A 25,182-nucleotide genomic window follows, 5' to 3' on the forward strand; every position below is an offset into this window, starting at 1 on the left:
AACATTGTATTTACCCCAAATGGTATCAATAAAAACGTCAGTTCATGGTGCAAAAAATAAGCCCTCACCCAGGCTCCGATCACAAAAAATGAAAACTTTATGGTTTTCGGAAAATGGCGACAAATTTCTGAATTAAAATAAAAACAAACTAATTAATAATACATGTTTGGTATGTGCGTACTTGTACTGACCTGGAGAATCATACTTTCAGGTCAGTTTTAACATACAGTGAACATGGTAAATAAAATCCCCCCCCAAAACTCATGAAATTGCACTTTTGTTTTCAATTTCAATGCACTTGGAATTCTTTTTCCGTTCTTCAGTACACTTTGTGGTAGAATAAATTGTGTCATTCAAAAGTGTAACTCGTCCCGCAAAAAACAATCTCTCATACAGCTATATTAATGGAAAAATGAAAAAGTTATGGCTCTTGGAAGAAGGTGAGGAAAAAAAAAAAAAGGAAAATGGCCAATGGGTTAAAGGAGTATTCTCATCTTGGTCATTTATAACATAACCACAGGATATGCTAAAAATACCTGCAAGTCCTACTTTTGGGGCTTTTGGATCTCTGAGTGGCCAAGCTCTATCTCACCCTGCTGGGACCTATATGTCAGTATTCTATACACCTGAAGAATATTAATGGGTGGGGTGCACTAAAAATAAAAAACCTCAGCCACGGCTCCATTTATTCATTATGGGACTGCCAGAGATGGCTGAATACAATCCGATCGAGAACCAATGAAGTGGTGGATCATATGCATGCCAGTGTTCTATTATGACAGGACCTCTGCCTTTTGGATATGTGATAACTCTAATATTGGGAATAACAATGTGATATACCGTAGTTTTATTTGTTTGGTACTCACTGTATTATTTTTTTTCCTTTAATAATTGAGACTGATCAAATGGTGAATCTGTTGGTGAAATTTGAAAGAATTGGAAAGGATCATCTCGACTTTGGGGAAAAATATATGGTAGTTCTACAGCGATACAGCCGCGACTTGGATATGGTCCGGAAACTGTATCAGAAGCATAAAGATAGTCCTCCAACACCTCGAAATGTTCCACCAGTGAGTATACACATTCCTTATTTTCCAGTTTTTTAGTTTTTACAAAAATGAGCTACAAGGGATATTTTCATGTTATTAAATTGCTTTATCTAGTTGGACAGCATGAACATAAGCAAGTTTGTTATTGACTTCCTTTTTCTATACGCTTTCATTCTCTTGCTGTGAGAGCCTTTATTTTACATAGTGTACAGCTTGTTTTCTAGGAGCTCTGCCACCAGAGTCTGGCTGAGTATGTGCAATAGCTGCATTCCAGGAGAGGATTTAACTCCTAAGATTTCCAGCCCATTGATTTTTATACAACAGTTAGCTGCTCATCTCTCTAAACCTCAGCTCCTGACCAAGCTTCGCTTATCACTCTGGCATAATCACAATCCACCCCATCCTTTCCCCCAGGTCGAGAGTTTCCACAGCAGCTGATCTCCTAATCACGATCTTACTTTTCTGAGCTTTGTTTGTTGAAATTCACTCTATATATAGCAAATATATTATTAATAGTGGAGCCTTCAGAACAATGACAGACTGTCAATATGTTGTAGCAGAACAAGGCTACTCACGAGAACGGTCACTCATGGAGGAACACCCGCCCCTCCTAAGCAACTAGGAAGTAAGGAGACTGCAGAACTGTGAGGTACTCAAAAGACAACTTGAGAATACCCCTTTAACCATGGCTTAACCAGGCTCCCAGATTGTGCATACACTTTACTGGGTGAATATGACAGTTCTGGGACTTTGCCTATGTTTCACTGGTTGTTTTGCATAAAAAACAAATATATGTGTTATTTGGTCTTTTACCTACAGTAAATGTAGGTTTTAGGTGTTACTACAATATTTGCAAATTGGTTAAGATTTCTCTTTATTCTTACTGCAGATAACAGGGAAAATTATGTGGGCTCGGCAGCTCTACAGAAAAATTGACCAGCCAATGAGATTTCTCAAATTGAAAACTGAGCTTTTGCAGGTTAGTTGTCCATTATTTCCATCATCTTAAAGCTAACAATATAAAAACGATATTTTCCTTTTCTCCTAGCATGCTATATAAATACCTAATTAGGTAAACGTGTCCATGTAAATAGAAGATATAAAATAGTCTATTTTGTACAAATAGTTTATAAATATCGTATTTTGGATTTGTTTTATTATATTGTACTATTTGCATATAAACCTTTTACCTAATTTTATTACTTTTTTTATATGAATTGACTAACAATTTATCTCTTGTAGTTATAATATTACAATATTAGCTTTTTGAGCATTGAAGGGATTGAGACTAGGTGCCCACGATGCAGATGTGAAGCAGAAATTTCCTGAGCGTTTTTGTCTCTCCTTGCCAGAAAAAAACGCATGCGGTTTTTACATGCATTTTTGAAGCGTTTGAGCATCAATGAATGATTTTTGGAGCTAAATAAAGTTGGTGGGACATTGCTTAAGCCCTTGGATTACCATAAGAACTGGGGCGAGTATATTGGTTCATTTAAATGATTAAAGAATGGGTCTGTTGTATTTCAAATAAAGTGTTTACACTGTGTCTGTGTGTCTCTTTACTTTGTTTGGTCATGAAAAGGTCTGACTGACACCTTGACATCACCAAACAAAAGAGCTGGGTGTCAGCTAGTCCCATTCACCCAATCTTCATTAGCATTTCTATTCACGTAATTTATGCGACTGCTGTGAGATGTTTTTTTTAGCCTGGGAATGTGCCACTAGGCAAATATTTTCTCCGTCTATAATTAACATCTCACAGCTGGTTCGTTAGCCCCTATTCCCCCCCCTCCTCGATCAGCACTCAGCAGCGCTTTGGACACAACGTACTTATGTTGCGTCCAAAACACGGTGTTCTAACGCCGCACTTTTGTTGTCAGTAAATGTGAATCCACCACATATAATGACACTTCAATCGGTCAAAATCTGCAGCGGAGACTAGCGTGTCCGCTACAGAAATTGACATGCTGCAGGTGAGTTTGGGTACGTGGACACGATCAGGAGCCGCTGCAGGTTTGACGTTGCGTGTTTATACAGCGTCCAGATGTTACAGCATAGTGGATGGGATCTCTAGAAATCCCATGTCCGCTATATGTGCATTAGAGGCTGCGGATCACCAGCGGACACTGACATGCGGTGCGTCTTTCAGGACCGCAGCATGTCAAATTCTCTTGTGGAGTCGGTAGTCTCCACAACAGAAATTTGACCACTAGAAAGTATTGAATGCGCTAAATCCGCATGGTTCAGTGAACACATGTGGATTTACCTGCGTTCAATAGAATGCAACGTTTTGGATGCAGCAAAAATTTGCGTCCAAAGCGGTGCTACGTCTGAATTATGGGCACAAAGCCTAAAATAAAAAAAAAAATGGCGTGGGCTCCTGCGTCATTTTTATAACCAGGAGAGGGAAAGTCGACCACTGGGGGCTGATATTAGTAGCTGCAGAAGGGGCCATTAGCCAACAATGTTCCATGTCTATTAATATCAGCCCACAGCTGGTTGTTTAGCCTTTACTGGCTAGATTACAGGGGACCCAGAAAAAAATTGACATTCCATAAGATGCGCCAAATCTGGCGCTTAGCCTCGCTCTTCCACACTGCTCTGTAGTTGTGGCAGGGGGTAATGGGGTTGGGGTTCACGTCAGCCTTGTATTGGCGGCTGACGTGAAGCCCAGGTTAGTAATGGAGGGCGTCTATAAGACTCCCCCATTACTAACCGCGTAGTAAAATGGTTACGCATTTTCAATAAAAGACACGGCGAGAATAAAGAATTTTAATGAAATAAAACAGACACGGTTCTACAATTTTTTTTATTACCCGCCTCCGCGAAGCCCTCGATCTCCTGAAAAAAAAGTAACATAACAAACAACAATATTCCTCACCTGTCCGCCGTCAATGACATAATCCACGTACGCCAAGGTCCCACGACGATCCGGATAATTTCTACAGCTGTGACATCAGCCATCACTGATGCCACAGCTGTAGAATACAGCACTGTATACTGACAGGGGTGTAAAATCAAGACCTGTCAGTATACAGTGCTACAGGTAGTCACTGGGGTTCATCAGCTGAAGATCAGCTGATGAGCCCCGGTGAGATAGAGAGCGTGGGAAAATTCTTGTGAATCTTCCCACGCTCAGCATCAGCCGATCGGTCATGAGACCGATTAGCTGATAACCGGCTTCAGCAATCAGCTGATCAGTCATGAGACCGATCAGCTGATTGCTAAAGCTGATAATCAGCAGATGGTCACGTGATCATCAGCTGATCGGTGACGTCACTGATCGCCTGATGGCCGCGTGACCATCAGGTGATCAGTGACGTCACCGCAGGTCCTGGAAGCACACTGCAGGGCGCGAACCCATGCCCCGCACTGTGCAGCGAGCCACCGACGGGACAGCATCACCCAGGAGGACACCGGGGACCGCCGGAGAGGTGAGTTTTCTTCTTATATGGGCTTTTCAAATACAATATAGAAATTGCCTCAACATATGATCCTTTTATAGGCGGTAATCTTATAAACATTATATTGTTCAATACACTACCATTTGAATTGTTATTTGAAAAAAGTAACACCATTTGAACTTTGGACATTTTTTTTATGTCTATTTTGTTATATTTTCTTCAAAGTTGAATACAATACAATATATTTTTCTTGATCTGCAAAATGTAAAATGATTAATAATTAATGCTTAATTGATGTTTAATAAAACAGATTGAATATAAAATATATAAATCTCAAAGAAAACCCAGCAACAAGATAATTTTAAAAGTAAGACTTCTAAATAATAGTCATAAAATTACCAAACAACAAATATTATCGGCATATTGTTAGTGAACAAAGTCTACCATACAATGACCAATGCAACAAATAATACCACAAGGGCAAAACAATCCGCCACACCATTTTTTTCCCCAAGACTGCGTGCCCACGTTGCGGATTACAAGCGTTTTTGATGCGGATTTTCCACATCGTAAACGCTTGTAAAACGCTTGTTAATCCGCACCCCATGGTCCCCAATGAGAATCCGCAAGTTCTATGCCCATGCTGCGTATTTTTCCGCAGCGTTTATGCTGCGTTCAAAAATCCGCAGCATGTTCATTAATTTTGCGTTTCCGCATGCGGAATTGCCTTATTCAATGTATGAAAAAACGCAAGGCAATTCCGCATGTCAAAAACGCGCGATAAACGCGCAATAAACGCGTGCGGAATTCCGCATGCATTTTTCCGGGAGAGGACATGCGGGAATGAAGCAGAAATTTTCTGCTTCATTTCTGCAACGTGGGCACATAGCCTAAATTTTACTTGCTTATATATCCCCATTAATAAACGATGAAAAACACGAATAGCACTCGTATGATAAAAACTGACATGTGAATGAGGCCTTAGCCGCAGACACACAGACAGAGATCAATGGCTTATCACTTCTAGAACAGCCTGCTTACATTTTCCCCCAATTCTAGACTACGCTGGACGAAGAAGAAAAGTGCCATAGTGTCACCCTCATACTCTATACAGTAACAGTACCTCCCTTTTGTTCCCCTACAATAACAGTATTCCCAAAAATATAAAATTAAATTTTAAAGGTGATGCCCCATTTTGTGACCTCCTCACAGTAGAAATGTTGCCCTCTGTGGTACCCATATAGCACTAATGCTTATGTCCCCTTTTGTGGCCCCCTTTTGTACCCAAATACAGCAGTAATGCACCATCCACAGTGGCATCCGTACAGTAGTAGCGTACACTTTTTCTGCCCCCATAAAGTAGTAGAATGCAGCTTTTGTGCCTTGATATGGTTGGAACCTCCCAAATTGTGGCCCCATAAATTAAAAGGGTTGTCCACTAGCCGGACAACTCCTTCTCAATCACTTTTTCCCCTTCTCCCATGACAGCACCACCTGAGAGAGGGTATCCGCCCACCAAGGACAGGAACCTACTGAATAAAAAGGCGGTACCTCTCTTCCGCATCAGTTTTTGGTTCCTGTCCTTGATGGGAGCCTCTCTAGGTGGTACCTCGCCTACCTGTTCGTGGGATCTGGAGTTGGATCCCGGGATCGATGCGGCCTGGAGGCCATGAAGAAGCAGCAGATGGGTCCTCTGTTCCCAGCCCCATCTTGCTGGTACCTGGGTCTGCGTGCGGGGAGTGCCTTCCGGGGGTCCTCTCCCGCGTGCGCTGGGTCATGCGGCCGGGTCTGCGCACGCATGGTGGCCGTGGCTGGGCGCGCCGGCAGGCAGGCCTTCCCGGAAAGGCGCTTGAGCGGGGTGCGATTTCCAGGGACATCCCCGTCTGCAAGCGCGCCGGGAGGGATCCTGCGGCGCAGCACGCCAGCTGGCATGTGGGGAAAAGGAAAAAAAAAAAGGAATGTGTATTTATTTTTGTGAAAAATATAAAATATATATATGTATGAAAAAAAAAAGAAGGAGTATAAGATAAAATTAAATGACAGGAAGAGAGAGCACACTGCTGCCGGAAGGGGCCTAAAGGAGGTGGAGCCCCCTTATGCTTTAAAAGGATGGGAAGCAGTCAAGATGGTGTTGTCTGCATCCCCGTCATCATGAGTGAGGAGCCGCAGTCACCTGGGCAGCAGCTGTCACCGCCGCAGGAGGAACAGCAGCAGCCACAAGCGCCTAAGCAGCGTAAACAGCTTAAGCAAAATGTGAGACAACCGGAACAACGGGAGTCTTCCCATCATCAGAGCCACAGCTGTGGGGGTCGTACGAGTGCCGGCAGAACCGGTCAGAAGAAATCTCTATAATCCACCTCCGCCAGATGGGAGCATTCATGTGAACGGCAACCACCGCCTCCGGAACCAAAAAAGAGTAGTTCCAAGAATAAGAATAAAGTGTGTGCATTATGTAAAGTTTGCCTTCCCAGCTCCTACGCTAAAAACCTTTGCTCTGATGGTATCCAGAAAATTTATAGCAGAGGAGTCCCCTAGTTTTTCTATGGATTTAAAAACCTTAATCCAGACTGAGGTCAGGGATTCCTTAAAGAACTTGACTTCTCGTAAGAGGAAGAAGCAGAAACGGGTTTCCTCGGACTCAGAGGAATCAGTAGAGTCCCGTTTCACGAAGGAATATCCTTCCCCCTCTGACCTCTCTTCATCGTCCTCATCAGAGTCTTCGGATGATGATGGAGGTGGTAGGCCATGTTTTTCGGTGGACAATACTGAAAGATTGGTCAAGGCTATTAGAGTGACTATGGGTATTGCCGATGCCAAAGCTCCCAGAACAGTTCAGGATGTCATGTTCGGGGACTTAGATCAGAAGAGGAGACGCACATTCCCAGTTAACGAGAGGATCAAGACTCTTATAGATAAGGAATGGAAAAAAACTGAGAGGAAAGCCCAGCTGCCTTCTTCTTCTAAGCGGAGATACCGTTTTGAAGAGGAGGATGCAGCTAAGTGGGACAAAACGCCTAAAATTGATGTGGCCATCGCGAAGTCCTCGAAAAAATCCACACTGCCCTTTGAGGATTTGGGGACCCTAAAAGATCCGCTTGATAAAAAGGCGGAGTCTTTTCTAAAACAGGCCTGGGAGTCCTCAGCAGGGGCTCTGAAACCGGCAGTGGCAGCCACCTGCACCGCCAGGTCTATGATGATCTGGCTTCATCAGTTAGAGGACCAGATCAAAGGGAATGTCTCTAGAGAGAAAATTCTGTCGGGTCTTCCTCTTTTGCAGGGGGTGGCTGCATTCCTTGCAGATGCATCGGCAGATTCAGTTAGGCTGGCTGCCAGGTCAGCAAATCTTTCTAATGCAGCCCGTAGGGCATTATGACTCAAGAGCTGGCCAGGGGATGTGCAGTCAAAATCTAAACTCTGCTCAATCCCTTGCGAAGGGGACTTTCTTTTCTGGAAGGCCTTAGATGACATCCTGGATAAGGCCGCGGGCAAGAAACATGGGTTTCCTACTGTATCTGTTCCCCGATATAAGAGCTTCTTTCGGAAGAGGAAATATAATCGGAGCAAGTTTCCCAGAGACCAAAGTGGTTGGAGAGACAGGAAGCCGAATAATAGAGGCTTCATGTTCGGGAGTCCATCCTCCGAGAATAAGAAAGCCCCTAAGTGACGGACCTCCCCAGGTAGGAGGAAGGTTGTCCCACTTCCTTCCCGCCTGGGAAAAAATCTCATCCAGTGCTTGGATTTTAGGGATAATCAGGAGGGGGCTGAAGTTGGAGTTCAAAAACATTCCCAGAGACACCGTCAGGATTTCAGCCCCCAGAGGCCTAAGGGAGCAGATGGCCCTGCAGCAGGAAGTACTCACTCTGGTTGTGAAGGGGGTTCTAGTAGAAACACCAGTACCCGAGCAAGGGAGTAGGTTTTACTCAACTCTCTTCCTAATAAAGAAGCCGGATGGCTCCTTCAGAACCATTGTCAACCTGAAGAAGCTGAACGACCATTTGATTTACAGGCCATTCAATATGGAATCCATAAAATTGGCCATAAAAATGTTGTTTCCAGAATGTTATATGTGCGTCCTCGATTTGAAGGATGCTTACTACCACGTCCCAATCTTTCCTGCACACCAACAGTTTCTGAGGGTAGCTCTACGGTTTGGCAAGCACATAAGGGATTTTCAGTTTGCAGCTCTTCCCTTTGGCATCTCCATGGCTCCAAGGATTTTCACAAAGATTATCCTGGAAGTCACAGCGCATCTAAGGGAGAAAGATATCCTAGTCATCCCTTACCTGGACAATTTTTTAGTGGTGGGCAGATCAAAACAACTCTGCGCACTGGCTCTGGCGGAAGTCATGGCCAGTCTAAATGGCCTGGGTTGGATGTTAAATTTAGAAAAATCGAGACTAGAACCAAAAAAGGTTCAATCATTCCTGGGTCTCATTTTGGACTCGGAAAACCAGACTTGTCTTCTGCCAGAGGACAAGAAACTGAAGATCAGTTCCCTCATATCACGCGTAATCAGCAATCCATCCATGACCTTGAGAAATGCAATGTCTCTATTGGGTATGATGACATCTTGTATCCCAGCAGTTCAGTGGGCAAAGTTCCCTTCCTGACGTCTTCAGCAGGAGATCCTGACAGCAGACAAACGGCTCAGAGGTCGCCTGGATGGAACAATATCCCTTTCAAGTTTAGTAATCAACTCGCTGGACTGGTGGATGAATCCGGTAAATCTATCTCTGGGGGTTCCTGGGTCTTTCCAGGTGTCAGATACGATTACGACAGACGCAAGCGCAGAAGGCTGGGGAGCTCACCTGAGAGATCATTCAATACAAGGCCTCTGCTTGGACAGCGAGAAGGGTCTCTCCTCCAACATGAGGGAGCTGTTGGCAGTCAGAAATGTGCTAGTAGAGTTCAGTTCTCTTCTTCAGGGTCAACACATCCGGATAATGTCGGACAACCGAATGACAGTCGTCTACATCAATTGTCAGGGGGGTACAAGATCCCTTCCTCTGATGTTAGTAGTGGATCAGATCCTTCATTTTGCGGAGAGTCATCTATTCACACTCTCAGCGCTGAATATAAGAGGAGAGGAGAACGTAAAAGCCAATTTTCTAAGTTGACACATCTTGAAACAAGGAGAATGGGAATTGAATCCAGTGGTATTCCAGCAGATTGTCGGCCGATGGGGACAACATCAGATAGATCTGTTTGCAAACAAACACAATCGGAAAACCAAAATCTTTTGCTCCCTGAATCCAAAGGAGAAGCCGTTTGCGGTGGACGCGCTGCAAATTCCTTGGGACTTTACCCTGGCCTATGCCTTTCCCCCTCTAATGCTGATGCCTACTATCCTAAGGAAGATCCGAGAAGAAGAGGCGAGGGTTATATTGATCACCCCGTTTTGGCCCAAGAGAACATGGTTCACTTGGATGAAGAGAATGTCCCAAGCGGATCCATGGGTTCTTCCGGACACCCCAGATCTCCTCAGGCAGGGCCCAGTCTTCCATCCCCAAAGATCAGGCCTGCATTTGACAGCCTGAATTTTGAAAGGTCACTACTAACGCTGGAGGGGTTTTCTCCAGGTCTAGTTACTACTCTACTGGCGAGTAGGAAGCCGGTGACGACTAGGATCTATGGCAGAACTTGGGCTAAATTTCTGTCTACCTCAGGTCAGTCCGCCAAAGGGAGGGTTCCTATTGGGGCCATCCTGGAATTCCTTCAGAAAGGCTTAAGCATGGGGTTAGCCACCAGTACCCTTAAGGTACAAGTATCAGCTCTGGGGGCACTATATAATTGCGACTTGGCAGCGAATAGGTGGATCATCAGATTCATTAAAGCTTGCAGTAGATCTAGACCCATTCCTACTCCAAGGATGCCTACTTGAGACCTTAATCTGGTTCTAGAAGCGCTAACCAAGCCTCCCTTTGAGCCCTTAGAGGAAGTTTCGGAGAAAATTCTCACCTTAAAAACAGCCATGCTGGTAGCTTTGACGTCAGCTCGTAGGGTTAGTGATCTGCACGCGCTTTCAGTTAACCATCCGTTCACTCAGGTGTGTATGGATAGAGTAATCTGAAGACCAGACCCGGCCTATCTTCCAAAAGTAGCCTCCAAATTCCATAGGACATAAGTAATTACTCTCCCTTCCTTCTATCCTGACCCTAGAGATTCTGAGGAACAAGAGCTTCACACTTTAGATGTTAAGAGGGTATTAGTCCAGTATTTGGAGGTGACGAAGGCCTGGAGAAAAAGAGATGCCTTATTCATCTCATTTCAGGGGGCTAGGAAAGGGTTTAAGGTTACAAGGGGGGCCATAGCTAGGTGGGTCACCATTGGCTTAGCGTACTCTTCTAGCAATCTGCCAGTTTGAGAGAACCTGAAGGCCCACTCCACCAGAGCTGTAGCTGCTTCCTGGGCTGAGAAGGCTGATGTGCCCATCGACATCATATGTAAGGCGGCAACTTGGTCATCCCCCGCTACGTTTTACAAGCATATCTTGACCTTTCCTCTTCTACTGATCTGTCCTTTGGGAGGAAGGTGTTACAAGCAATGATCCCTCCCTCTGGTGTCTGATCCCTCTAAATCTCTCAGGTGGTGCTGTCATGGGAGAAGGGGAAAAGATCCTAGTTACTTACCGGTAACGGGAGTTTACAGAGCCTATGACCGGTAAGTAACTAGAATCTTTCCCAATCACTTTCGTCAATCATTATTTCCTCCATGCAAAGTAATAACAGTTATACTCACGTCTGACGTGTGCGCCATTCCAATGGTGTAAGCAACTGCTCTCCCAGTGCTCACGTGAAATTATGTCACGAGAGCCCTGCAGCCAGTCAGCGGTCACTTTACTCTCATTTTCTTTAGACAAAACTGACACCCAGAAGAAGTGAGTGCATGGTGCTGCTCTTGGACTTCCTCCAAATGTCAGTTACGTCTGAAGGAGGTGAGAGTGAAGTGATTGTTGGTTGGCTTCAGGGCTCGCATGACATAACAAAGTCAGACATGCATCGGGGGGGGCAAGCACCGAGATGGCTGGAACGGCACCTGCACCGGAGGTGAGTATAGCTGCTCTTATTTTACATGGGGGAAATGCAGTGATTGAGAAGAGGTTATCTGAGTAGTGGACAACCCCTATTAATAGTGTATGGGGCCATACGGGGGGACATTGTCAATGTATGGGTCGCAATGGGGGATATTATCGTCCCTCATTTTGACTCCATACATAAATAATATTCACATTGTGGCCCCTTACACAAATAATATTTCACATTTTGACTCCATACATGAATAGTATCCACAATTGAGGCCCCCATACACTAGTAATATCCTCTGTTGTGGCACTAGTCACCCATTGTAGTCCTCCAAAAAAAACAAAGAAAACCAAACAATGCTTGTCATCAATCCCACAATGACCAACTGCTTCTTCCATCTCCACTGGTGCAATGAAGTGATGTCATTGTGCTGCCTGCTGCAGGCCTCTGACAGGTCTGTGAATAGTATAGATATTGCGGGGCAGGCAGTCAATGGATCTCTGCTTTGCAATAGTTTTCAACTGCAATCTTTACACCTCTGTTGATGACTCTAAAAATAGCAGAATATATGCTATAGTGTATATACACACGTGGCTCTGAAAATCATTTTCATATATCTGAATGGGGTTATTTCTCAATCATGGACATGTATTTTTGCTCACCCCATTCATTTGAATTGGACAGTGACAAATTTCTGCATCAAATCTGCCGCATAGGAATCAACAGAGAGACGCTGCACCATTTAGTCTTAGGCTGTGTGCCCACTATGCGTTTTCCAAGCGTTTATGCTGCGGAATTTCCGCAGCATAAACGCTTGGGAAATGCTTGGTAATCCGCCCCCCATGGTCCACAATGACAAGCCGCACTTTCAATGCCCATGCTGCGGATTTTTCCGCAGCGTTTATGCTGCGCTCAAAAATCCGCAGCATGTCCATTAATTTTGCGGACACGCAGCGTAATCGCCGCCATTGACTTGCATTGAAACGCGTAAAATCCGTGTCAGTACATTTGTACACACGGATATTATGCGTTTCTATGTGCGGATAGTACCCAGGTCTGGAGAAGAGGACAATCTCATCCAGACCTGGGTACCATAGAAACTGTAAAAAAAAGAATTTAAAATAAAAAATAAAGTTTATACTTGCCTTCCGTTGTCCTCCCGATGTTTTGTCTGCTCCGTCCGGTGTCTTGCACTGCTCGCGCTGTTGTGAAGGACCTGCCATGACGTCACTGAGTCATGTGACCCATCACATGGCTCAATGACGTCACCGCAGGTCCTTCACAACAGCGCGAGCAATGCAAGACACCGGACGGAGCAGACAAAACACCGGGAGGACAACGGAAGGTAAGTATATACTTTATTTTTTTGCCATTCTTATTCTTTTTTTTTAACTAACTTGGTCACACTACTATAAATCCATGCCGGTTGCATGGATTTATATAGTGTGAACAAGTTGTCAAGCACTTTTCCAAGTGATGCTAAAATCGCTTGGAAAAGCGCTTGATAACCCGCAGGCGGAAATGCATGTGAAGAACGCTTGACAAACGCTTCTACCTGGCGGGAAAAACGCATGTAAAAAATATGCAGCATTTCTGCATCGTGGGCACATAGCCTTAGGGCATGTGCACACTACATCTTTTCCAGATGAGCGAACCCGCACAGTTTTTCAAGAGGCAGACACTTCAGGAAAAGCTGGCATTTTTTATTTTTTATTACCTAAAGCATCTTTTATAGTGTTCCTTTTGGTCGTTTTGTGAGTACATTTTCTATGTTTTTGATTTCCAGATTTCCAAACGCCTTTCCAGCATTTTTTGTGGCGTCTTATTTACTGCCATTTTTCAGATTTTTTTTAACTCTATTTAATATTGAAAGCCCTGCCTGGACTATATTCCCCCGATGAGTTTTTGATGTTGCAGATTTTCTACACCATTTCTGCACCCATTAAGTAACATAGGTTACTGGTATTTTTTTCAAAAATACGCAGCATTAAAAAAAAAAAAAAAAATCACCAAAAACTCATCGTTGGAACGTAGCCTTAGGGTTTTTTTCAAACAAAAACGCTGCCAAAATGCTCAAAATAACGCTGGAGCATCTTTTGAGCCTTCCCATTTATTCTATTATAAAGTATAGAGTGTCCTTAGATTAGAGATCGCCTGAAGTATGGTCAGGTCACTTATTTTAACTTCTTGATGTCTTAGTAATCCTGAAGTGGTTAAAAGACACTAAAAATAATAAACATCTGAATAACTAGTTGTTTTTACATAGAAGCCTGTATGTTCATTCTTTTGAGCACTTTTTCAGTGTAAGGCGGTGGTGTTCACACCGTGCAGTAACTGAGGCAGTGACCCAAGCAAGTCCAACGTAAGCAGCTTTTATTCAGCAACTCACGGGTAAAACAGAAAGTCCTCTGGTTCGCAGCCGGGTTAACATAAGTCCATAACATCGGTTACCGTGGGCGACAGCCGCGTCGGGCCACTCAGAGTCTGACGGGTGCAGATCCTTCCCAGGTGTAGGTTCAGCTACTCACAGGCCCGCCAAGATTTCCTGCTATGCTCCTAGCAGGCCCCAACACTGAACAACCCTAATCCTTAGTGCAGGGTTTTTAAAGGACTTGTGGCAAGAGCCACTGGAAAACCAGGTTTGGAGGGAGGAGGCCGCCCCACTGCCTTCCTGTAGCCTCCTCCAAGAAATGAAGGCCCTACCGGGTTTTACTAATCTGCCTTAGCCAGATAGCCTGACCGGGTCAATGCTCACCTTCATTCCTGCATTGCAGCCGCAGGTGAGTTTGTGACTTTAATGCACTTCAATGGCATAGGTCTCTGTACACACTCTGGGGGAGATATACTGTCCCTTGTATACGATCCCGGTCACTGCCTCACATCAGTCCATTTTCAGAGTGAAATCTGCCTAAAAAAAATTTAATTTGCACATAATCTTATAGTATCATGGCATGTAAATTTTAAAAATAGAAACAAAACTGCTTACTATTTTAGGGCATTGAAATGAAAAAAATTATCCGGAGCTACAACAAAATGGCTGCCGTCTTAATGGAGTTTGAGCTGCTGTATTACAGAGGATGGTGCAGATGTGTGGAAATAGCCAAAACTGGACTGCATGCGTCACTGCTCGTCCGACATCCCGACACAAAGGTATTAGTGAAACACAATTTAATCTGCCTTTCTTTAGCAATAGGGCCCTTGTCATACATTTCTTCTCTTACAATACGTTTTATTCTTTGAATACTGTTGATGAAGAAGGGAAACTTTTCATCATCTAGGCCTATGTAATACTTGTTTTGCTCATATGTAGGAACTATATGTTAACCTGGATCCTATAGTTTTGGAAGTTCTATATGAAACAAAATACCTTCATAAGATGGGGTTTGAAGTCCCCGATGTCATACATAGCATTGCCACTAGAGAGCAGCAGATTAAAATGCAACAAATCAAGTAAGTACTTGTTCTGAAAAGAAGTATGTGTGTATTTATTATAGGCTGGTATAATCGTAAAAATGTATCATAATATTCAGTACATACCTGCAGTTTAGGGATGCAACTATTATGCAATTACAAATTATTGAGAACCATTATAGCAGTCCCATTAGTCCCTTTCCAAGGTGGGACAGACTGTAATATACCTGGAGCAAGTCAAATAATGCATTTGTGTGCATATTCATGTATGGCACATATTAAGATGGGCTTTGCCATAAGGGAATTTCTCTGGTCTAGCTTTTATGCAGTTATCTAATTTGGCTTTATCACAAAATAAAAAAACAAAACAAATACAAGTTAAAAAAAAAGAAAATCTAATATCGGATGTTGTGCTTATGCCAATGTTATTAAAAACGGCAGACCGTTTCCGGGGGTGGGGGGATGATATTAGAAAACAGAGCAAAGACTGAAATGTGGTTGTCAGCAAAAACCTAGAGCTGCCCGTCTGTGACTGCTAAGTGGTTAGGAACCGACACATTTACTGAAGAAGAAGAAACTTACAGAATGAATGTAATTAAATTCTAACAGGAAATGTCATGAATATGCATAGGTTTTGTGAACGCTGCATGTTCCACCTTTAAATTTTACTCCATAGTATAAGATGTGCCAAAGTACTGTCGGCCGTTCTATATTGCCATGAGCTAAGTCATGCCGAATTTGCCTTTATGTCCTATGGCCCAGGATTCTGAGAGCAATTGCTTCAAGGAAACTTGGCTTTGGGGCAAATAAGTATGTAAAATAAATTGCCTGAATTTTATATGACATAAAGAGAACATAAAGAATTAAATTACAGTAGTAAATAACAAAATATAACACACTATTTTGTTTTGAAAAGCTTTGGAATTACAAAACAAAGGATAACATGTCGACATGGTGACTATACCAACCCTAAATATTATACACTCTTCAACATTTAAATTGCAACACCATCATGGAAAAGTCATAGAATTATGAAAATCACAAGATGGATAGACATGGTAATAATATGCAAATGATGAAAAAATGGAGACTAAGTTTTCAAAACAACTTGCTTTATTCAGCGTCAAGTATGAGCTCCACGTTCAGAAATACTCGCACTTAGGCCACGGCCCCACTATCATTATTTGGTCAGTATTCAGTCAGTATTTTTTCTCAGGAGTGGGAGCCAAAACCAGGTGAGGAACAATCAGAGAAAAGGTACAATAGAAGCCAGTCACCAATTCTGCATTTATCACCCACTCCTGATTTTGGCTCCCAATCCTGAAAAAAAAAAACTGACCAAATACTGATAGTGGGTCCTTACTGTATATGTCTCAGAATGCTATCAATGAGATTATTAATAGTGTTGAGCGAGTATGTTCTGTCCGAGTATGCTCGGGCCGAGCTCCGAGTATTTATAGCTGCTCGGTGATATGGTTGAATCGCTCCCGTGTGCATGATTTGCAACTATTTGACAGCTTTATTACATGTGAGGAATGTGTAAGAAATAGACATTCCTCCCATGTAATAAAACTGTCAAACAGTTGCAAATCATGCACACGGGAGCGATTCAACCATATCATCGAGCAGCTATAAATACTCGGAGCTCAGCCCGAGCATACTCGGCGAAAAGGTTAATAGAACATACTCGCTCAACACTAATGGTTGTCTGAGCAATGGTCTGCCACTCTAAATGCACATTTGGCACGCCAATCATCAGGATCCGCTGCTGGCAGCTCCCTTTATAATTGCTGTCCAATGACGTCTCAGATGTGCGCAATAGGAGGCAAGTCTGGAGACACAACAGGCCATGGTAGCACATGTAGGGCACACTGGCTGCTCACAGTAGCATGAGCAGCATGTGACCTGGTGCTGTCGTATTGAAAATCATCTCCTGAGAAATTTTGGAGAATTGGCGTGCGTAGTGAAGCTGGTAATCACGCAACCTCACTGCGCAGGCGGCCGGACATGTACAAATGCGCATGCGCCCCACAATAATGGCACTGCCGGAAGATATATTCAAATACGTGGGCGGCGCCAGCAGTGACTGAATGCTGCGGCCGCCCATGACTGAATGTGAGAATCACACCCCTATGACTGAATACGAGCAGGTAGGACAAAGTATATACAGTACAGACCAAAAGTTTGGACACACCTTCTCATTTAAAGATTTTTCTGTATTTTCATGACTATGAAAATTGTACATTCACACTGAAGGCATCAAAACTATGAATTAACACATGTGGGATTATATACTTAACAAAAAAGTGTGAAACAACTGAAAATATGTCTTATATTCTTGGTTCTTCAAAGTAGCCACCTTATGCTTTGATGCTACACAAGTCTCCTCTTAACAGTTGTTGAAGAGATGTGTCTGCTGCTAGAACTCTGTGTGGCATTGACCTGGTCTCTAATCTGAGCTGCTGTTAACCTGCGATTTCTGAGGCTGATGACTCGGATAAACTTATCCTCAGAAGCAGAGGTGACTCTTGGTCTTCCTTTCCTGGGGCGGTCCTCATGTGAGCCAGTTTCTTTGTAGCGCTTGATGGTTTTTGCAACTGCACTTGGGGACACTTTCAAAGTTTTCCCAATTTTTCGCACTGACTGACCTTCATTTCTTAAAGTAATGATGGCCACTTGCTTTTCTTTACTTAGCTGCTTTTTTCTTGCCATAATGAAAATTCTAACAGTCTATTCAGTAGGACTATCAGCTGTGTATCCACCTGACTTTTGCACAACACAACTGATGGTCCCAACCTCATTTATAAGGCAAGAAATCCCACTTATTAAACCTGACAGGGCACACCTGTGAAGTGAAAACCATTTCCGGTGACTACCTCTTGAAGCTCATCAAGAGAATGCCAAGAGTGTGCAAAGCAATCATCAAAGCAAAAGGTGGCTACTTTGAAGAACCTAGAATATAAGATATATTTTCAGTTGTTTCACACTTTTTTGTTAAGTATATAATTAAACATGTGTTAATTCATAGTTTTGATGCCTTCAGTAAGAAATGAAGGTCAGTCGGTCTGAAAAATTGGGAAAATTTTGAAAGTGTCCCCCAATTGCAGTTGAAAAAAACATCAAGCGTTACAAAGAAACTGGCTCACATGAGGACCGCCCCAGGAAAGGAAGACCAAGAGTCACCTCTGCTTCTGAGGATAAATTTATCCGAGTCACCAGCCTCAGAAATCGCAGGTTAACAGCAGCTCAGATTAGAGACCAGGTCAATGCCACACAGAGTTCTAGCAGCAGACACATCTCTTCAACAACTGTTAAGAGGAGACTTTGTGCAGCAGGCCTTCATGGTAAAATAGCTGCTAGGAAACCACTGCTAAGGACAGGCAACAAGCAGAAGAGACTTGTTTGGGCTAAAGAACACAAGGAATGGACATTAGACCAGTGGAAATCTGTGCTTTGGTCTGATGAGTCCAAATTTGAGATCTTTGGTTCCAACCACCATGTCTTTGTGCGACACAGAAAAGGTGAACGGATGGACTCTACATGCCTGGTTCCCACCGTGAAGCATGGAGGGGGTGTGATGGTGTGGGGGTGCTTTGCTGGTGACACTGTTGGGGATTTATTCAAAATTGAAGGCATACTGAACCAGCATGGCTACCACAGCATCCTGCAGCAGCATGCTATTCCATCTGGTTTGCGTTTAGTTGGACCATCATTTATTTTTCAACAGGACAATGACCCCAAACACACCTCCAGGCTGTGTAAGTGCTATTTGACCAAGAAGGAGAGTGATGGGGTGCTATGCCAGATGACCTGGCCTCCACAGTCACCAGACCTGAAACCAATCAAGATGGTTTGGGGTGAGCTGGACCGCAGAGTGAAGGCAAAAGGGCCAACAAGTACTAAGCATCTCTGGGAACTCCTTCAAGATTGTTGGAAGACCATTTCCGGTGACTACCTCTTGAAGCTCATCAAGAGAATGCCAAGAGTGTGCAAAGCAGTCATCAAAGCAAAAGGTGGCTACTTTGAAGAACCTAGAATAGAAGACATATTTTCAGTTGTTTCACACTTTTTTGTTAAGTATATAATTCCACATGTGTTAATCCATAGTTTTGATGCCTTCAGTGTGAATGTACAATTTTCATAGTCATGAAAATACAGAAATATATTTAAATGAGGTGTGTCCAGACTTTTGGTCTGTACTGTATAAGGTTATAAAATCATTACACTACCACCGATTTTAATGAAAAAAGTTTGTTAGTGATGTACCGCTATGGGGGCAGTGTAGATAGTAGCTACGTCGTGACAGGTTCCCTTTAAGCATGTCAAGGTGAGGAGACTTTTAAGCCGCAATGCTCCTCTGGGAAATATGCAAATTGTCTCTTCAGAGAGGAAGAAGACTAGAACTGTAGTGTCACCTATAGGACGCAGCAATCCTAAAAGTCATTATCGACCCTTTAACGAGCCTTGTCACATGATTTAGGATAAAAGCCAAAGCCATAATCTCAATTTGCAGACACTGTGTTTCGGGGTACTGCCCCTCGTCAGTGCAAAGTGTGAGATATGGTTTGGCTGGATGAGAGACGTCAGACTGGTATCCAAGGGGTAACAATTCTCCTTGCGGAGAGTGACATGTTAAGCATGTCAAGGTGAGGAGACTTTTAAGCTGCACGTGGAGATCATAGTTGATCATGAATAAATCAACAAGTTTTGAAAATATTGTTTTAATTATTTAATCATTTACATATCATTATTATATCTATCGATCCTAATATTTCCATAATTTCATGACTTTTCCTTGTTGGTGTTGCATGTTCATTGTTCAGAAGTGTATTATGAAGCTATGATTTATAATGCTGCTTGGCCATTGTACTTACTTGATGCTGATTTCTCTCTCAGCCTGGAGATCTGACAAGGATGTCACTAGACAATTTATATGCCCAGTGAATAGAATAGTGACTATCTTGGGGATGGTGACTTTTTTATCAGCATATTTTTTGTAATTATTAGGAACACTGAGATTCTAGTGCTCCCGGGTGTTTGTGAGTTTGGATCTACTTATCTACTATATAATTTGCTGTATTAGCTGACTTTCAACATTATAGTCCTGTTTATAACAAAGAGAAAAATGGAGCCTTCAATAGCTTAGAACAATTATTCAAATTTTATTGCATATAAAGATTAAAACCAGTAACAAAAAACACCCATATAACATTTATGCACAAAAATGTGATCAACACAGACCTCAAGCTGTGAGTAGGGAGGGAATCATCCCATGATGAAGCGGTCATTTATACAAGCGAAACGTGCGTAGGGGACGTGGGGTATCTTCTCACCAGGCTGACGGTCCCATTGGCGTCCATCTCCAACTGCTGGGTATATTCATGAGTCCAATTATTTAATATGTATTCTCCCTTGAGCCTATTGATAACTACCAAGATGTACTAGGTACTATACCTTCCCTTTGGCTCAGGCTTTAACTTATGGACTTATTAGATACTATCAGTATGTACTATGTATAGGAATGCTGTAAGGGGGAAGACCGGGGTGTAAGTACTTTCAGAGCAAGGGATCCGGAGCTGCCGGGGCCGTACCTCTGGTTGCAGGGGGAAGACAGACTGCGAGCACAGGAGTCAGGTGACTGGGAAGCTGGGGGCATGTCCAGAGGAAGAGCTGGGAGGTCAGGTGACCGAGAGACTGGTGACGTGGGTAGAGAGAGGAAGAGACGAGGACATTTGCGCGGGAAAGCGGAGCTGGGTCCTGCTCAGCAGAACAGTGTGAGAGGGTCCAGGCTTCTGGCTCCAGGACTGGGAGCAAGAGCCAAGTGCAGTGGACCGGAGGAGTCAAGCCGACTAGAGGGAGAAGAGTCGCAGGGTCGGTGGAGCCGGGCACGTGAGCTGCCGTGTTATGGACTAGGGGCTCAGCGGGTAAAACCGGAGACCGCCCGCTGCCGCCAGAAGACGGAGCATTGTTTGAGCAGGGACGCCTGAAGAAATCAGCACCGGCATCAGCTGGCAACTGCCTTGTGGATGAAAAGAGTCAGCTAAGTGTAAAAACTGTCGTTTACAACCGGTTCGACTCTGCTATATCTGGTTAAACTGTGAACTGTCAGTCAAAGACTTTTACTTTCTACTTTCCTTGTTTTCCCCCATATTTTGCCCTGTTACTCCCTGCATGGAGATTTACCCTGTTATTATAAACTTCCCCTGTTTATTAACCCTGTATTGGCTGCTCTGTGTTTCTGTGTCGCTGCATCTAAAGTACCCGTGTTGCAATGCCCTTGTGGCATAGTCCCTATTCATGATACCACATTGTAATTGGCGCCACTGGCTACTCACAGTTTGAGGTCTGTGTTGATCACATTTTTGTGCATAAATGTTATATGGGTGTTTTTTTTACTGATTTTAATCTTTATATGCAATAAAATTTGAATAATCGTTCTAAGATATTGAAGGCTCCATTTTTCTCCTTGTTATAAATTATGGCATGTATATGGAGTTGTTTTTGGGGGACAAAAGGGGCACTGTTCCCAATTTTGAACCTCTAATCATGATGTTTGTGATCCAAATGGGTTGTTGTATAATATTATAGTCCTGTTGTAGGTAATTAAAATGCATAAAAATGGATATGGATGTTGAACTTAAAAGGAACCTGTCAGGAATGAAAAATGGCAGCCATAGAGGTAATCTGCAGGTAAATTCCATTTTAAACATATTCGGCAGTCCATGTGAAAGTGTAGCTGCCGTGAGAAAATGACGTTATATTCTCTCTGAAGTCTCTCGCCTTTAGTCATCGGTATTGCACTGGGACCATTAAACAGTTAGAGCACTGTAATCACGACCACCGCTCCTTGAGTGACATTCTGATCTGTAGCGTGTGTGCTCCGTCAAGGAGTGGTGGACGTGATTAGAGAGTCGGTAATGAGCACTGACGGATCACTGCCGCTGCACTTCCAATTGGACTGTGGCACAGGTGTACACTTGCAGATTACCACGATGACTGAAGATAAATGCCGCTTGTTTGCTGACAGATTCCCTTTTACAACCATTAAACGCACAGTTGTATATTGGAAAGTCTCCTCTCTGTTATGTTACTAATATGCATATGTTTTTTTCATTCTAGCAAAATAATGTTAATGAAGATGTAAAAATCAGTCATGTATTGCTCTTAAGCACAATTTCAGCACCCTATACCATTACTCTTCATGTGGTCATATTTGAGCTTCTGTTTTAACATAATGGTAGTAACTCAAACTGCGCAGCTAAAACTGTCAGGCAGGAGAGCTACAAAATACTAACATTTCCTTTATCCTTGGGGCGCCATTAAATATTTACAGAATAGACTATGTTTCCTCTTGGTTGGAAGCCTGCATCATGCACTGGAAATTCATTTGTCTCCTCTATAAAAATCGAATACCCAAAAATGACAATACATATTCGATCAAACTTATTTATATGTTTTTTTCTTATTATCTCCTAGTTTATTTCTATAGCATTTTAACCAGTAGTTTTATGTTCTTGTTAGAAGAACAGATCCATTTGCACACTAAACCAACAAATTGGGAATGGTTTTGTTACGGATCCGGGTGGTGGAACCTCTGTGCTTCGGTGCAAGGAGGGACCAGAGAGGTGTAACGAAGTGCCTACTCGGACCAACCCAGGTCACACCGCGGCTTAGTCGACTCCGTGAATCAGGGAGGGACCGTGCAGGTGAACCAGGTGCCACTCTGGGACCGACCTTGTGTGAGAGCAGGTGACTCCCACGGGTCAGATGACAGGAGCTGACCGGTACAGCGGATGAGCACGGCAGGAAGGCTGGCAGGTGGTCCGGGTAGATAAGCAGGCAGGTACGGCTGGCAGCCAGACAGATGCTCCGGGTAGTCAAGCTGGCGGGCACAGCAGGTTACTTAGGTGCTCCAGGTAGGCAGGCTGGCGGGCACGGCAGGTAACTGGCAGGTGCTCCAGGGAGGCAGGCTGGCGTGCACGGCAGGTTACTTGGCAGGTGCTCCGGGTAGGCAGGCACAGCAGGTAACTGGCAGGTGCTCCGGGTAGGCAGGCTGGCGGGCACGGCAGGTAAAAGGCAGGTGCTCCAGGTAGGCAGGCTGGTGGGCACCGCTGTTAGACAGACTAGAGGCTGGACTGTTAGACCGACTGGCGGGCAGGACTGACAGACCGACTGGCGGGAAGGACTGACAGACCGACTGGCGGGAAGGACTGACAGACAGACTGGGAGGCAGGACTGACAGGCCGCGGGACCTGAGGGCTGAGGAAAGTGTTAGCACACAAAACAACAACCTTGCACAGGCACCTCCACTTTGGAGGAGGTGCCTTATAACGGGGAAGTCCTCTGGCCATTGGCCGGGGACTCCTTAGGACGGCGCGCGTGGCCCCTTTAAGAGGGAGGGAGCTTGCGGGTGCTCCCTAAGCACAGTGCCCGGGAAGCTGTGCGCGGTGCGTGCCACAGCAGCAACAGGAGGGGAGCAGGAAAACGCAGGACCAGGACCGCGGTCATGAGGAGAATGGCGTCTCTGCCCGGCAGGAGGCAGAGATGCCGATGCTACAGGTTTAAATCCATACGACCTATGAGAACATCATGGCATGGTTTGGGCACATTGTTTTACTTTACTTTATGTTGCTTTTACAGCATGAGAGCTACGTTGTGTCCCATTGATCCTATTAGAGGATTGCATGCAACCTGTTAATAGAGCAAAGAATCTATGATGAAAGGATTTACGCCATCATTTCTGACTATCAACAATAAATGAAATTTTAAATATAATTCCTCCAAATTCTAGGAGGAAAAAGTGATTAAACTGGGACACAGCTTGGCTCCCAGTTCTGCTAGTTTTATGTTCAAAGTGTGATGCAGGGGGTGTGCCGGGCATAGAATTGTGATGCTGCCTCAGCCAATAGTGGAAGTGCAGGAAGTCTGTGTGATGCAGCTTTAGCCAGTAGCTGAAGAGCAGGAAGTCTATGTTTTGAAGCTTCAGCCAATAGCTGCAGAGTGCTGATTAATGTCAGAAAAGATGTAATTTTGGTAACTTTTCCTTTATAGCCTAGTAGCATGCATGCATTTTGTTATTTTACTGGGGTGTTAAAGGGAATCAGTCAGTGGGATTGTAGTGAGAAGCTGGCTGGAGCCGACGCCTGACTTGTCTCTTCTCTCCCTATAGTCCCTGTCTGGCTTTTGAAAAAATGTTTTCTCTGAAACACTGTGGCGCCCAGCGCCTTTAGTGTGCAAAACATCTTAAAGGGAACTTGTCATCTGACAATGGGCATTATGAATCTGAACCTGACTGCATCTGCATGTCAGCATGCACATACTGTACATGGAGTTCAGATAGATGAATGTGCCATTTGTTGGCCTGCACAACATATACAGGTGTTTCTCACAAAATTAGAATTTCATCAAAAAGTTAATTTATTTCAGTTCTTCAATGCAAAAAGTGAAACTCATATTATATAGAGTCATTACAAACAGAGTGATTTATTTCAAGTGTTTACTTCTGTTAATGTTGATGATTATGGCTTACAGCCAATGAAAACACAAAAGTCATTATCTCAGTAAATTAAAATAATTAACAAAAAACACCTGCAAAGGTTTCCTATGCGTTTAAATATGTCCCTTAGTCTGGTTCAGTAGGCTCCACAATCATGGGGAAGACTGCTGACTTGACAGATGTCCAGAAGGCAGTCATTGACACACTCCGCAAGGAGGGTAAGCTTTGTGCTTCCCTGGTTAAAGTCTGTGGTTTCTGCTCCAGGTTATTATTAGTTTTCCTGTTTTGACCTCAGCTTGTTTATTAACGTCTCTTCTACCTGACGATTTTGTACCTTTGCGGCCCTTTTGGTTTTGACCCGGCTACCTGACTATCCTTCTTGCTAGCTTGTGCCACCAAACAGCAGCTGACTCTGTGGCCCTTGCCCAGGGACCCCTGTGTAAGTCGAGATTCCTGCATAGGGGTTAAAGGGTGAAGGCCAGGGCAACCCCAGAGCTCTTGGAAATGGAGTAGTTTGCTCTAAGCCTGTTCATGGTAGCCATTTTAGAGTTGTCAGGTTACCACTGACAGAGCCTCATTACAATATGTGACCTGACATTAAATGACTTTACTGAATGGTGCATCTTACATAAGTGAAAATCATAGAAATCAGTGAGTATTTTTCCACCATCTTTATTTATAAGCAGTGATGCTGTCCTCTTATGATTGTTCTAAACTTTGAAAAAAGAAAAAAAGTTATGTTGGGTTTCTTTCAGTGAATAGGTGTGGACATATCCTATGTGTGACCCATCCATCCATAT

General features: G+C 43.7%; 1 protein-coding gene across 1 annotated transcript in view; it reads left to right on the top strand.

The window, feature by feature from the left end:
• Window positions 1-25,182, top strand: part of LOC141265457 (dynein axonemal heavy chain 5-like) — a 526,560-nt gene that overhangs the window by 90,453 nt on the left and 410,925 nt on the right. Inside the window, exons 17-20 of the mRNA XM_073678599.1 lie at window positions 897-1,070; window positions 1,939-2,028; window positions 14,470-14,625; window positions 14,786-14,925. Of these exons, the coding sequence (XP_073534700.1) occupies window positions 897-1,070; window positions 1,939-2,028; window positions 14,470-14,625; window positions 14,786-14,925 (560 nt within the window). The remainder of the gene's footprint in view (window positions 1-896; window positions 1,071-1,938; window positions 2,029-14,469; window positions 14,626-14,785; window positions 14,926-25,182) is intronic.

This window comes from Phyllobates terribilis, unplaced genomic scaffold (genome assembly GCF_046119375.1).
Source record: "Phyllobates terribilis strain yellow unplaced genomic scaffold, ASM4611937v1 Scaffold_4__5_contigs__length_816908805, whole genome shotgun sequence".
Taxonomy (NCBI): Eukaryota; Metazoa; Chordata; class Amphibia; order Anura; family Dendrobatidae; genus Phyllobates; species Phyllobates terribilis.